Source organism: Plectropomus leopardus, chromosome 8, assembly GCF_008729295.1.
Source record: "Plectropomus leopardus isolate mb chromosome 8, YSFRI_Pleo_2.0, whole genome shotgun sequence".
Classification (NCBI taxonomy): Eukaryota; Metazoa; Chordata; class Actinopteri; order Perciformes; family Serranidae; genus Plectropomus; species Plectropomus leopardus.
In genome coordinates, this window is record NC_056470.1 from 21,565,084 (window position 1) to 21,581,788 (window position 16,705).

The 16,705-nt window shown below is 38.2% G+C and overlaps 1 protein-coding gene across 1 annotated transcript; it reads right to left on the minus strand.

Moving 5' to 3' along the window:
- Nucleotides 1–1,321: 1,321 nt before the first annotated feature.
- Nucleotides 1,322–16,097, minus strand: opn7b (opsin 7, group member b). Its single transcript, XM_042492694.1, is given in 6 exon segments — nucleotides 1,322–1,942; nucleotides 2,607–2,941; nucleotides 14,691–14,818; nucleotides 15,760–15,911; nucleotides 15,913–15,923; nucleotides 16,010–16,097. Coding segments are annotated over 6 exon segments (1,215 nt in total). The 3' UTR covers nucleotides 1,322–1,441.
- Between the last annotated feature and the right edge of the window lie 608 nt (nucleotides 16,098–16,705).

The window sequence follows — 16,705 nt, forward strand, 5'->3', positions numbered from 1 at the left end:
TAGTTTTGCTTTTATTAAACATGATCCCTGTGTACTTCAGCTTTTTAGGAATTTTCTTCATTTTTGGATTCTTTATTCACTGGAGGCAGGCAAGAAAAAAAAGGTTTTCTTCACCAATTCAACACAACATGGGGTATGTTAATGACATGCAAATGGTTGTTTGGGGAGTGAAGGATTCCTTTAATCTGAGATTGCACCAGATAAGCCTCCTGATAGTTAAAGATGCCAATATGTGAGCATAGTTCCCTATCCTCATCATCCGTGTCCAACATGTCTATAAGATCCAGCTCTCTTATTTTTAATAAACAGTCATAGATGAAGTATGGCCAAAGACAGCATCATATAACCTTGTTGTTCTAATTAAATATATTTCTGTTAGACAAAAATTAACAGATACTTTCACTGAAATCAGATACTATCCTGACCAGTGTATTCATTGTGTATTTTTGGCTGTATTTCTTGTCTGAAAAGCAACGCACATTATTTGTACAAAAACGCTAATATATAAGTATTATCCAGCATATTTTGCACTTATTTATTTTTTCAAATTATAGTCCAAAGAGGCTGTTCTTTGTGGATCATTCTAGAATGGATCCTGATAATAAGTTTTATATATTTTAGTCAAGAGGTTGCCACATAGACTAAATTGGGAGAAAGCAGCTTGGGTTATAGTGGATAGTATAGTTATCCTAAGTCCTGCCCCCAGTCCTTCTGCCTCTCCTAATTTCACTCTTGCCTTCTGTCCCAGACACAGCTGATTAGACAAAAATGACACTGGCAGCACCTCTTTGCAAACAAATCAATAAAACACAAATAATAGGATGTTAATTTTTACACATGAAAAAGTGGGCCTTTGAGATCATAATATATGAGGAGTGCAATGAGGTGATAACACTCTTTTCTTATTAGATTACACCTGCAACCCTGTGGTCCTTCGATTTGAGGCATGGATTGATAAATAGTTTTCAAACAGCACTTGTAATAAATGCATAAAAGGAAATTTAGGGAGCAGAAAGTTTCTATATCACCCCACTAAATCCAGCTTGAATTGATTTGCATTGTGAGTACATAGATTCTTCGTCTTGTTTGCTTAATTTTGATCAGGCAAAGTGATCAGACAACTATTGACCGGATGAAATATTAATGTACAAATCGGTGGTTGCATGCTGGCTATTCATCTCGCTTATCCTCCTGTGGTAGCTTCTAAATTCTCAGTCATTTATTTTTGGCAGTATCACATATTTGAGGCAGGAGACAAGTTCTTAGGCTTAAACTTTGACCTTCTTTTCCTTCAATCAATCTTTATCTTTTATCTGTTTTATTCCATATAGCCTTTTTCCCTGATTTACATTTAGTTTATCTAAACCACTGTTCTTGCCATCTTTTTCTCCATAAATTGTCTTTTTTTCCACCTTCTCACTGTCTGACTGTGTTTGTTTCTCTAAAGGAAGTCACTCTGCAACTCATTGGAGAGCTGACTGACAGCCACCTCACTGTTTGTTGATCCTTTAAGTATCCTAGCAGTCTGCTGGGGGCTGTATTCAGGACAGTTTTCTCTGGTGCCAGTGACTGTTTCAGGGCAAGGACAGTGTCTGCAGGTCCCATGGTTCTCTGGTAGCCCATTTGACAACCTGGTAGAGTTGCACTCTTCTTTGTGATGGGATTGCCTGCAAGTTCCCTTCTGTACGGAGCTGTTCTGACACAAACATCCGCAGAGTGTCCTTCTGCACTGGGCCACATCCCGACAAAGAGACTTGCGGAAGTTTGGCTTAAACACCAGATAGACAACAGGGTTGTAAAGGGTGGAGGACTTAGCAAAAATAGCTGCCAGAGCAAAAGCCATGGGTGGTACAGTTGTTGGGTTACCAAATGCTGCCCACATGGAGACGATGGCATATGGACTCCACGCTGTCAGGAAACCGATGCAAACTGCCACTGAAAGCTGAAAAAAAGACAGCATACAAAATACATTCTTCATTGAAGCACGTATTTATACTGAACAAAAATTTAAACACACCACATTTATTTTTGCTTCCATTTCCACATTTTTAAATTGAAGACCTAATATCGTCACTCTCTCACACTCAAGTTTTGGTCACTGTTAGTGAGCATTTCTCCTTTTTCAAGATAATCCATCTAAATTACAGGTGTGGCAAAACAAAATGCTGATCAAACAGCAAGATTACTATACAGATATTCCTTGGACTGGTCACAATAAAAGGCCACTTTGAAATATTCAGTTTTATCTCACAACACAGTGCCACAGATGTTGCAAACTTTGAGGGAACATGTCATTGATATGCTGGCTGCAGGAATGTTCACCAGAGCTGTTACCTGCGAACTGAATGTTTATTTCACCACCATAAGCCGTATCCAGTGTCCTTTACTTTAATTTGGCACTTGATATTTCACACCTGCCAGGTGGATGGATTATCTTTATTAAAATTGTGACCAAAATTTGAGAGAAATATTTCTACTAAGTGCATGAAAAGGTTTGATTTTTAACTCAAACCTGTGAAAAATGGGAGCAAAAACAAAAGTGTGTCATTTAAGTTTGTGTTCAGTATACTTTGGTCTATGTAATATGCTGTAAAGTAAACATTTACCTTAATGATAAGTGCATGTGCATTGGTGATCTTGTTCTGCGGGGACATGTGCTGTTGCACAGCCTGGCGAGAGCCCCGCACAGTCAGCAGGATGAACGTATAGGACAGAAAAATGACAGTGCAGGGCACAATGTAGCAGAAGAAAAACAGGCAGACGATGTAGCTCATAGCTGCAGAGTTTTGGCTGGGAGCATGCCAGTTGATGCAGCACGCTGTACCGTAAGGCTCCGCTCCATACTCCCCCCAGCCTGAGAGGGGACCTACAGCAAAAACTGCAGCATAGCACCATACTCCAGCAACCAGCAGGCAGGCATGGCAGTAGGAGAACTTGTTACCTGTTGAAGAACATAGGGTAGAGACAGAGGCAGAAGAGGGAGAGTTGGGCGTAGTGATTACTGACAAATGAGGACACAGAGGAAGGAAACAACAGCATAGCAACAATATGCTACCGAAGCATATTAAGTCTGGTTACCTGATGCTGATAACAGGCAATGAGTGAGGAGGAGAAAGAGGAGGACAGAAGGGGGAGGAAGTGGGATGATAAGTACAATAAGTGATGAGCAACTTAATGGGAAATTTCTGTAAAGGTATATTTTTATAGATAAAAATAAAGATATATTCATTTTTTACAATGCATGTTTTGATCTGACCCCAGGCATGTTCAGATAAGAGATCACACAGTCAACATGAAGTGTAAAGTGAGCAATGCCGGGGACCAAAACATAAATGTTATTCTGTATATGGAGAGTAGCTACTCTGCATATTTACTTAGAGGCCAACGAAAAGATATTTAAGAAGCTACACAGTCCTTCCCCTGTGCACACAAAACCTTATATAAGGAATCACAATCACCACTATTTGTGAGCATTGGCCTTTTTTTCCCCCAGGGATCTGAACAGAGACTATTTGTCAATTATTATAAAATCACACATCTGAAACCTTCATAGAAAAGATGAAATCAGACATAATAACCTTAATAATGACCTTAATTTCCGGACACATATATGCACAACAAGAGAGAGGAATGGGGCACACAGTATCATTTCATTACTAAGATAGCTTGCTTTCAACAGGTCAAATAGTGATAGGCTACTCAGGGGAATGATGATGACGATAGGGAGGATGCAACACCTGTTCCTAACATACAGCGAGTGAGCGAACTCTGGCAGATGAGTATGAAAGTGTCCAGATATACTATCAGCGGCAACAACACTAGCAGCAATGGCATGCTGTTGCTCTGACAACAGGTGGGAGGTGTGCATAGCTTTACCAAAATACGGCCAGGGAGCGGGTTTTTCAAAGAAGTGACACATTGCTTTGCCTATTCACTGAAGCTCAGAGCAGGTTACGACATGTTCATGAGAAAAAAAATGAAACAATCTGATGTTCACTTACTCATATCATGTCATGTTAGGAAGAGGTGTTGTAGAGGATGAGGACCACAAATGGACAGAGTGACAATGTGTAGTAGACAAAGAGTGAGGGCAGCTCAGCCCCTTCAGGTAGCTGAGGTGCCAAATACAAGACATAGGCAGAGAATAGTGACAGCCCGGGAAGTACATTCAGTGGAGAGGAGCAAGGGAGCAAATTTGTCTTTTGTCCTTTTTTGTGAATTTTTTTTTCAACAAATAGAACAATAAAACTTCTGTGCGTAACAATTTTGATTGGATAACGGATTGACAAATGCAAAAACTAAAAACTATGGATTGGGTTTGTAAAGGCCTTAATTCCTGTATTTTATTTGTATCAAAACTTAAATGAACTTACTAAATGAGTATGAGTGAGTATACTGCATTTATGTTTCTAGCATAATTAGTGGTGGAGCACTAACTTGCTATTATACTCATGTGCCAGAATGTGAAAAATCCATGTGAAACACTCAACCATCTAATGTAATTGATTTGGACGAGGGCTTCCTCAGTGTGGAATCAGCGAGGAGAACACAGGGAGCCTTATCTATGACACCGCATAGCCTCTCCAGTCGAATGTCAGCCCATCTTACCCTTCCAGCTGAGGGTGATGGGTGGTGATTAAGCCCCGTGGGACTCTCTGAACAGTGTGTTGCAAAAGAAGGGGGCTGGTTAGCCATTACAGATGGCTTTTATCTGATGTGAAGCATCCCTTCACTGATCAAGGTCTCCAGCTATCCGAGTGGCACATGAGGGATTGAACCTGAACTCTTTTTCACGGATAGCTAAGCTCAATTTCTAACAAAAGCCCCCAAACATGTGCTCTAACATGTGGAATAGGAGTGTACAAAACATTTTTTTCTTGATTCTAATGCCTCAATTCAGGGTTTTGTGATAATAAACAGCAGACAACTGATAGGCCAAAGACTGCTGTGTCACAAAAAAACAAAAGCTCACTGTGACTTAATGAATCTAATAGGTAGTCGAAATAATTTTATTTGTTTGAAATGCAATGGTGCCCTTTTCGGGGCGCTATCATACAAAGCAGCGTTTTTGCATTTTCATAAGATATATAGGTTGTACAGTAGCATTTAATTAAATTTGCTGAAAATGTTCTTGTGGATGTTGTCAAATCAACCAAGGGGAAACCTTTTGCGACAATGCCATTGCCATTGTCAGCGATAATTGTCATGTAAGTGCACTGCAGAGCAACGTTAATCTAGCTAGTGGGATACACACACAGGGACTCACATACACTGACATGCATTGGTGGCCGCACTGTCTACCCCAAGTTAGAAGAGAGAAGCTTTGTCAGAATTCCTACAGTTTAAGACAAGTCAGTTTTTAGGCTTTTTAAGACTTTTTTTAATGCCACTTGGGGTGACACATTTTAGGACATGTTTTTTTTATCAATCAATTTCTTAAATTAGCCTTTGATTATGTTCCGGCCTGCCCTTTAATTTTTTTAAAGTTTACCAAAAAAAAACTTCGACTCTAAAAAAACTATGACATTAGACCGTAAACAAGAAAGCATCTGAGTCATGCACCATCAGCCTTTTGGTTGATGGTCTTCCATCTAGTGCTCACAAGTTCATCAGCAATCATTGGTGGCTGAAGATTAAACTTAAAAGGAAGCACCAAATCCATGTAGTGCTGTAAAATCACCAAATGGGGACTAATCTGTCCATCAGGGGTTTATTAAGAATAGCAACACCCACATGAGATACTCCAGCTGTGACAAAAAACTAATAAAAGTCAGAAAGGAAAAAGCACTCACCAGCACCTCACCGTCACCCATTTCCCTAATGCTTGATCTCTTCTGCTATCTACCCATGTAAGTCTCCATTTAATCAGCTGCACCTTGGACAACATTCTTTAGTGCTTTGCTCATTTCAGTAAGAATTTGAAGTTTTCATTACATGTGAGCGTTAACAATGAGGTTCTGACATCCTCTATAAAAACAGTTTAGAATAGTTTTTCCCAAGGGCTCGTAGGAATGTTTTTTAAGCATGCACTTGTTTAGTATCAGTATGTGTGCAGAGAAGCATTTTAAGTGTACAGACACATCTGTCTCTGACCTATGCACTAAACTCAAGATTGCCCATTGGCAAGAAAGTCTGTCTGGTAGGTAGATTTATAGATTTAGATTTTAGATTTTGTTTTTCTCTTCTCATTTTGCAGTTCTAATATTCAGGCTCAACCACATGGGCAAATCCTGGGAGAACGGTTTAAAATGCAATGCAGTTCATTAACTTGGAAGAGAAATCTTAAAGAAACAGTTGGCTGTCTCATCAGTTTTATAAAGAAATATGTGTGGACTCTATGCTCTAAATAATAATATACCAGTAAATATCTTATTACATACGTACGTTTATTTGATATTTTCCCTCTTTTCACAGCAGTGTAAAAGCTTTATCATACAAAAGTGAGCGTTTCTAATTCTGATTTCAGTGAGTCACAACATTCACACATATCTTTAAACCAATTAAACCAGAGTTTATTATCGTGTGACAGCTGATACAGCTGCTCATAACCTCTCCATAATAATTCCTCACTTGAAAACTACACCCCGTGTCAGCAGCCCACTAATGTTATCATGGTTTTTATTCTCCTTCCCTCCAGTAAGCCAATCCTCTGACATTGTTGCTGATACTCCATAAACACAGTTCCAACACTACTTGTTTCTTTTCTCATGAAAAACACTCCATTACTGGCAAGTAACTTCTTCATAAACCCACTCATTAATGTTTGGCAGATTCTTCACGAGAGATCTCTCAGATCTCAGATCTCTCATTCACATCAAAATAAGTTCCACTTATACAAAGCAATTTGGCCTTTTGGTATAGACACTTTGTTGTCCCCTTTTACAGTAGGTAATACAGGATTGTTTTTTGTACTATTTTCTTTGTGCTTATTTTGTGTGTTTGTTTAGGATTTTACATTTAAAGCTGGGGAAGGCAGATTAATTTTGGCTTCACTGGGCAAAAATCCTATATAAACTTTCAACTTACTGCAATTCAAGTGGTTTGAGAAAAAAAAAACTAGACTTCTGCACATCCCCTTGGCTGTATTATCAGGCTTTAGAAATTCTAGACCATGATTGTAGACTTTGGCCAATCACAGGTCATTTCAGAGAGAGGGTGGAAAGCTTGATCCAATGGCAACTAGTCCTGCAGCATCGGCAACAACTGCCTACATTGCAGAGCTACCCAAAAAAGATAGTTGGACTTACCAAAAAGTGAGTCTAAAAGAGAGTATGACAATAAGCTAAATAAAATGTATCAATATTGGAAAAGGATTTCATAGACGTCAGAGACCTTCTGCTGCGGCTTCACGTTCATATTTTTGTAGCTAATGTTTAGTGAATTCAGTGTGTAAAAATCAGTGTGTTCACTGCTGCTACAGCTGCCGACCAAATGCCCATCTCTTAAGCTGCTGCCTTCTTTCCTTGTGGGAAAGGAGTCCACAGAGGCATGGTGTGAGTCGGAGAGACCATGAGGTGGATTGTGTCATTTGTGGCCTGATAAGAGAGAGGCGAAAAATGGTGCCGAGTGATTGAGCTGTGTGCAGCTGTACAGTGAAGTAAGATCAAATAAATAAATGCAAAAGGGAACACTGGGTTACTGTATGAGGTACATGTTTATGCCTGTAGTCATCTGGTCGGAGAGGTTTAGGATTGAGATGGGAGAGCTGCAGGAGGAGGGTGTGCTTTCAAATTCTATTATTTTATTTTTTTTGCCTTTTCAAGATTTCTGCCTACCCTAGCTTTAACAAAATATTCAGCTTTTGCTCTAAAACATCAAATGTTAATTTCTCCATATTTCTGATTCGGTTTGTTTCCCTTTGTAACCATCTAGAAACCAGGCAAATCATTTATCTTTTTAAGGCCCCATCATACAAGTAAACAAGTGTGAATTGGGAAATAGTTACAGAACTTGCCTGGAGCTAACAATTTAACCAGCAGATATGTAAATGATCTCAATAACAAACATGTTTATAGCTCACATGTTCACCACAAAAGAGAGAATAGTCATTTGACTATAAACTGCTATTTTCCTTTTACTGTTACTTTTACTCTTTCCTTTTAAAACGCATTACATTGAACTTGCACAGCAGCTAAAAAAAGAAAAGAAAAAAAGACTGTGCCTCATTGCCTGCAAGTATTAGAAAATGTAAAGACGGCAGAGGTATACATCAGCATATCTACATCATGTCTTCTCTTGTCAATAGATGTTGGACAATACGTTGGTCTGAAACTGCTGGCGCTGCAGGTTTGCAAATGTTGTCCGATTCTTTGTACCAATGATACCGTCTGTCCCTGTTGATCGTGTATTTGTGAGAATGTGTGTCTAACCAGGGGAGCTATCCACTAGAATGTATGAGCTACATTAGAAACAAGACAACAGCATGTTTTATCAGTGTGTTTGCAAGCTGCGTTCATTTGTGCAAGGTTTCTTGCAGGAAAGTCTCATGAAGGCGTAATTATGTATGCTCATTTACATTTCAAACACTTTTATTTGTGAAGCTTGTAGTCTTTGGGGTTTTATGCCCTGTGTTATAGACTGTTTCTCTGAAAAACAGACAAGAGTAGCTCATTTAAAACACAGCCTTGACTTTAATTACACTGTGCTTAATAGCAGAAATCTTTGAATCCACTGTAGTCTGGAATAGATCGCTAATCCTATTAGGAGGCTGCTGGCCGGTGCACTAATGTTTTCCAAGTCCTGTGAAGTTGAAAAAATAACTAAGGCCTGAATTGTGTAAACTGTGGCTTGTACATGGAAGCATCTGTTCTATCTCCAGCTGTGTTTAATAACTCAATCAACATAACATTTCCTCTGACTTCTGCTACAAGCTTCTGTTACAAGTTGTGCTGATTTCTTCCTTGACCACATCTGCTGTCTTCTGTTCGCTCTTTCTATTACAGTAATTTTGCTTTGCTGAGGTATCTTTAACTGCATATCAAACATTCTAAATCCCAATGATACATTATGTGTCAGACTGGCTCCTTTCTGCGTATCCCTGTAGTTCGTATGGACGAGTGTGAGTGTGTTGAGCATATCAATGGCAACGTCCTCGGACTCTGCACCCCAGGATGCAGATTCCAAGATTCATTAAACTCTGTGGTCATTTATGACTAAAACCGCATGTAAGCGCAAATGCAGAAATGTGCATATGCACTGTTTTTGTCGGATTTATAAAGTTGTGCGTACAACTGATTCTGTTTTATTAATCTTGATTATTACAATGCTGAACACATGCACAAGCCTTATTTACACATCCACACTGTGCAATATATGGATGTAGAAATACCCTTAAACATGTGTTTGCATATCAGCATTTGTGCCTCCATCATTTATTAAACTTGTTAGACCTGGTAAAAAAAAAAAAATTTTTAAAAAATCGCCAACTGTGTAGCATCAGTGACGTAATGGCGCCATAGCAGCTATCATTACCAACGGCTGTGGCAATTCATTGCATCCGTACCGCTAACTCATGACATTTCTGCAAACCATCATTGCAGTAAAATCTGACTTTGCAAAGTGCTTTACAGAATAACATGAAATGATTACTAATTAGGATCATTGTAAAAACAGTCATTTCAAAATGTATCACTCATAAATAATTCAAAATTAATGTAGAGATGCGCCCTTGATATTTTACAGAACTCTTTGCAACCTGCAAAAATAATAACATTATCTGTGACAACCTAAAAACAATGGTATCCATCTCTTAATTTATATGTATTCTTGTCTCTATCATTTCACCCACAGTTATCTCTGCCAAAACATGTCTACACTTTGACTGAAGAATGTGTGAGCTATGCAAATATACCAAACAAAAACCATTTTATGTTATGTGAAACGGTGTATGCATGCTTTTTGTGTGTACTCATCGGTATTCATCTGGTCCCTGGACTTGGGAATTTGTTCTGCAACTGAGCATCCATTCACAGAATGTATGTGATGACGGTTTCTGATTAAAAGTAATTGATACACAGTTTGTAAAACTGATACCAGTTCGTATGTATTGCATATTTGATGGCTGATGTTTCTCATTTAGAAATTCTAAATTTCTAAATGAGGTAAGGCTAAGAGGTGCTGTGACAAATGATCACCTTTTCATAGAAAGAAAAAGAAATGTAAAGATGGCTAAATGTGCAAAAAAAGATATGAACCTTAAATCCAGTGTCTATGCTGCTGAAAGAGTTTTAGACACAGGCAGTCATTTGAATAAATCCTCACTGGCTTCAGTGGAAAAAAGATTAATTATTCTCATTAGCAATGTGCTGCTTGAACAGTGAAAGGAGTTCACATGCACAAGTATTGAAAGAGTGGAGAGTTAATGCTTAGTGAAACTGCCTGATAACTGAAGTGTCTCAGATGTCGACTACAGTTACAACGTGGCCACAAGCAAGTGCAGCACAAGCTAAACGCTAATCCTCTGCCTGCTTAATCAATATTATAAATCACAATTGTCAGTGAGTCACATGTAAATGTCACAAAATTTACTTTACCCTTTCTCAGAATCTTTCATTTAAGGGGACACTTTGCCTATTTTCAACCAGCTCTGTTTCATCACAATGTGGGTAGTGTGTGTAAATGAACTCTGGCAAACTTCCCTCCATCTAACCAGCACCCAGATCTCTTGGCTCAAATTTCGCTGGCTCTAGGACTGTAGCTTGAACTACATAATGTACTCCCACATTTTCATATGCATGCTACCACCACAGATGTATACAGAGAAGTGGATACAATTCTTTCAATCCTATTGAAGTTGCTCAATGGTGTATGAAGCCAAAAACATTCAGTTGTAACCAGGTTGATCACTGTTGTTTCTGCATGATTGGGCCCATAAAGCAAGAGCACAACAGACTTCTGCTTGCTGAGCTGGCTACTTCCAGTTTAGCACTCCTGCATCTTGATGTGGATGAGATGATTTAGTTGTGTGGCTCTTCTAGACTTTTCATATGTTATTGAACCAAATGGATCAAATTCTGATTCTAACACGAGTCATTCGTGGGGGTTTTGACGCACAAAAAAAAAAGTTGTTTGAAATAAAAAAATGTTTTATTTCTGAACAAAAACCACTCTGATCTTAGGATGGATATGTCATAGCTCCTTGTGTGGCCCAACAAAAAATAACTTAGTATGGTTTCAAGAGGCAAGAGTGCCATCAGTTTGGAAATATGTGGGAGTCAGACTTGCGGAAATAGAGAGAGCTAAATCTCAGCATGAAAGAGAGCATTTCATAACTTTAATGTAAAATAAAAAGCAAACCTTACTGTCAAGCATTGGTGGACTGTAGATGCCCTTTAATAACTCCAGAACTCATATGAAAACTAACATTTAAATGTTTTCCTGATGTGGCTGCTAATAACCATGAAGTCTACAAAAACATTAATATCTACAGGGTGGGTATGGATGTTTGTAGATAGCATAACTAAATATCTAGAGAATATAAACACTTTACTAAAAAAAGTCAACTTTTATTGCACAGTAGATGTCTAACATATCCTTGTTAGTTTCATCTTGTGACCACTGTTCCTCTTTGCTGGTGCTGTTTGACTGTCAGTTAACTGACAGTCAAACTGTGTTTGATATCAGTTATAATTTCTAAGAATGCTTCAGTTTTTTGAACTAGTGCATTTGTGTTTTGGGCACATTTGATTTGGCCCCTTTGGAGCTGTGTTTGATATCCCATGTTGCTTTGACAATGTAACAGCACTGTTTGCCAGGCCTCTTTATACAACTACTTAACTTTTCACCTATAATTACCAAGATTTGTTTTAAAGTGTTACAAAACAAGATTTTATTGGTTTATTAAATAATTTTCTATCCCCTCTATGGGAATTTTATCAAAACTATCTAACATGCAGATCTTTGGAATGTGGGTGAAACTGAGAGCAATCCCACCCAAACAAGAGGACATGAGAACCCCACATGGAGTTGGTTTCTAAAGTAATAAGTTAACCCTTAAAATCTATTTGAAAACATACTGGGAGCCCGCATAAAGAGGCTAAAAGCTTGGCAGCTACATTCTGTACCGCCTGGAGTCGATTAATAGATTTTTGATTCAGGCAAGAAAAGAGGCTGTTGCAGTAATCCAGGCATGATGATATGAAGGCGTGAAAAATTCTCTCTGCGTCTTTAGGAGTTGAAACCAAACGGCAAAATTTCTTGCAATTGTTTTGCAATTATCCAACAGTGAACCAGCCAACAGCAGAATTTTTTTTTCACGTGCTGGGGCCCTATGACAGCAATCTCTGTTTTGCCTGAATTCAGCTGAAGAACATTTTTTGCATCCAGCTTTTGACCTCAGAAAGACAATCATTAAGTAAACACATCATATCAGGGTCTGTGGCTCTAATGGACAGGTACATCTGTGTGTCGTCAGCATAATGCATATATATTTTCTCTCATTACCATACACTGTTACAACCTGACCAATGTGACCTAAATCACTTTCAGAAGTTGCTGAAGTTACACTCTAACGCTGCATTTACAATAGTGACACCGCAACAGAGTCTCTATTGAGTGTTGCTCAAGAGCTTGTTAATGTAGTAGCACCATCATGGGCTTGTGTGTGTCTGCTACTTGCCACAAAGCACCACAACTGAACATCCTCAAAAATGTGTATTTGGTCATAAAAATATTGCTGCTTTTGATCAGTGTCTGGGGCCCACTGCTAAAAACACAGTAGCACAGTTAGAAGCAAAAACACACTAGGTTCATTGTATCATTAGAGGGCTGAAAAAAGTTGAGGCCAGCTTTTATTTGTAGTGCGTCGCTCCAATCAGCAGCAACAATTGTCGGGTTTGAGCAGTGGCTTCAGCTTCCATTGAAAATTAACTGTGGCCTGTTGTTATGTCACTCATAGTGTAAATGCAGCATCACAGTCTTTTTGTGGCTAGCTAGAGATTAACTAAAGAAAATGACTTTGTTTCATGTGATGAGCAGCATGGACAAGCAGCCAGGGAAAATGCCTTTCAGAAACTGGATGGTTTGTGAGTGTTTTTTAACTTAAGACCCTGCAGGGGAATATATTAAAATGGGAAGGGAGTACATCAAAAGGCCTTGTAAACATCTCCTTATTTACACTTCCTGCAGTTCAAAGAGGTTAAAGCATGGTCTTGAACATTAATATTATTGCAGTGTAGCTCCTTTTTTGTTGCAAGTCCTTGAGTTACAGGCCTCACTACATTAAAATCTCTCTCTTCAGAGTCAAGGTTTTTGGCTTCAGGGGACACTAAGAATCAAATCTCTTTCAAGTTAATCAATAGCCTGGATGTCTGTAGGAGGCTTTTGATAATTAAGCTCAGTGTAAATCTAAAAGTGTACCTAAAATAGCTCCACCTTCAACAGCTGAAACTAAACTGCAGTGCAAACTAAAGTGATAAACACATTAATGCATTAATTATTATTCTTCCAACAAAATATCACATATTATTCTGAAATTTCTATAATTTGATGGAGGATAATACTTTGTTGACTGATTTTTGAATGCAACACTTACACAGTATTTCTACACTGTAGCATCACTTTCATGTCTGTATGCCAACATTGCTTCACTGGAATATTAAACTGTGGACTGCTGAGCAACTGAGGTCTTATATCACTCAAGAAAAGGACAAATTTCCCTAACAAAACTTCAACAATTATTTTCTTAAATTCCCAAACACCAACTGAGTGTTGTTACAAAAAAATTTGATGTCATGCTGTGTTAAAAATGCTCCTGTCCCAACTTTTTTGGAATATGTTGCAGCCATGGAATTCAGAATGAGTTTTTATTTAAAAAAAAAAAAAAAAAGTTTATTCGTTTAAACATGAAATATTTTGTCTCTGTACTGTATTCAACTGAATATATATCAAAATAATTTTGTAAATCATTGCATTCTGTTTTTATTTACTGTTTTCTGTTTTTACTTTTTCCGAATTTGGGTTGTACTATGCCAACATCTTACCCTATCTCTGCTTTTAAAAAAATAACCAAAAATTGAGGCCTTTTATCCTCCACTGACTATCAGACCCTAAATCCCCCACACATTTTGACAAACTGTTTTCAAAAAACTATCAGACTTTTAGAATTGTATTTGGGGCTACACTCAAAATATTTTAATTACCAGCAAAATGACATGGCAGTGCTGATGGGTATATTAATCTTCTCACTATCAACAAAAAATATCAAAAATATTTTTTCCTTTGCTTTAAAATTCTCCTCTTCGCCCTTTGGGGTAGATTAAGTCAGATGGTCCAAAACCCAGCACCTAATGATTATCTAGCACTGACAAAGTTGTGTGATGTTGTATGTTGACTGTCATTGTAAGTAGTGATACTGAGATTGTTGAATCTCAGATGCTGAGATCACTACTGGTTATTACTTTGGTTTCAAAAAAAAAAAAAAAAAGGGGGGGGGGGGGGGGGGGGGGGGGGGGGGGGGGGGGTCTGTGCAGCACTTCTTCTGCCACTAGACGGCAATACCTGTGACCAATTACACCTGAACACTTTTTGCACTTACTATGGGTTTTTTTTTTCCCTAAATTCTTGCTTGTGTTGTACGTCGCTTTGGATAAAAGCGTCTGCTAAATGAAATTGTAGAATTGTAGAAAATAATGTTATTTTGTTGTGACTATGGTGTTTTTACATTGAATATTGAAGTAGAGTGGCTGTCTTACCATAGTTTGGGCAGCAGACCTTGAGCCAGCAGACGCAGGAGAGCACTGTAAGGTTGGTGAGACTGCACAGGCCAAACAAAACTCCACAGAAGGCATATGCTGTACAGATCGTCTTATTAAACAGCCACCTGTATGGAGAAAGAGAGAACATTTGTTACTGACTGATTTCTCTGAAAAAAACCTTCTAGTGAATTACACTCAGCAGGTGACAGTGGTAATACATTTTCTGGCCTTCCCCTGGGTCATATGACTGCAGTGAGCAGTGATGCGTTTTCACCCAATCATGACACATATGGCAGCTATCAGCTGCACATGCTTGGAGAATCAGAAAAAGCAGGGGAGGACATGGGATGAGGCAGGAGACATTTGAGAGAGTGTCATGTATTTCAACATTTGATTCAACTACTGTGAATGTTTTTTTTGCACTGCATTTTTTGTATGTGATAAGACATAATGCTCCTCTTCTGGACTGACCCTTCTAAGGAATTTTAGGATTAACCGGATTTCTTTTATTAAATTTTCAGATTTTAATTTCCTCTCATCTGCATTTAAATAAATCAGCTATCTAATTATGATAAAAAAAAAAAAACATTTCAAAACTCCTCCATGACTTTTCCTGACCCATTTAAAAAAATAAATAAATAAAAATTCTTGCCCCACTTGCTCCGCAATTTCAAACATATCAAATTCAAACTCTACTCAAACACAATTTCAGCTTGCTGGCATACTGAGGGCAAGGGGGAATGCAAGGAAATAATGGAGAAATGTATGTGATGGTAAACAAAATGTTGTTACACATTGATGCTATCAATGGAAGGTTAATCCACAGGAGATTACTGGAACAATTTCATTAAACACAACCAAATTCAATGATTTTTCCAAAACTTTCAATGATTTGTACTGATATCATGACTGTGATTGTGAATTTCCATGACTTTTCCAGTTATTAAATGACCCTGGTCAAAAACCTGCCATTTGTAATTGTATATGGTATAATTACATTTCTGCTTAGGTTGTTAAATGATAAGTAAAAGAAGAAAGAGAGGGAGAAACCTGAATGGTCACTTACATGTGAGTGAATGCTGAGGGGATAGCCAGTGGGAACAGGGTTGTGGTCATGCCCAGGTCACTGATGGCCAGGTTGACCACAAAGAACTCTGCTGGCTTCAGGGAGGACTTCTTTCTATACGCCACAAACAGCAGAATCCCATTCCCCAACATTCGACAGCACACCTTGACAGAGTGGCATGGTTTATTAGTGCTCGTTGAACACACACATAAAAGGCAGTAAACCATGGAAAATAAATCACATTGCTTACCAAAAATGGTGTAGAGAGTTCCCATGAGAAAGTCATTGTCTTTAGAGATTCTGGACGTGAGCAGAAATGTTTCAGAGGCATTTCCCATCTAGTGCAAACATTGAAAAGAACAGACAAACAATCCGGGGGAAGGAGAGAAAATTAAACTTTATTTTTGCCTTCAGGCAATTCAAAAAACAACCAAAACAACTTCCTTTATTTACACAATGATATCTTAGACGGGACAAAACACAAACTGATTTGTAGATCAGATTGTTACTTAAACTATGTTGTAATAGCAAACACAGTTTAAGTAAATTAGTATCGTTTGAATAAGAATGGTTTCTAATCATATCATCACTGTCTTCTAAGGTTTATTCACAGAATGATGTATATATCTTCTTACTATCACTTGAAATACATAATAACTGCAACACAACACTCCCCTGTCACTTGTTAGTTTCTGTGGACATAATTATCCATGAAGAATACTTAAGATGTCTCCACTCATTCTGTTTTTAATATTTGGGCGCTGCATGGTCTCATCAAAGAATAGGAAAGAGACGAGGCTGCTCACATGTATGAATTTTAATACCATCCTTTACTTTACCATCTGTCTCATTTGGAAACCATGTGGTCTTTGCATACACAGCATGACCTGCTGCATGTACAGTATTCATTGTGGCCAAGGCAAGTCGCTGAGTCAATTTATTTTAA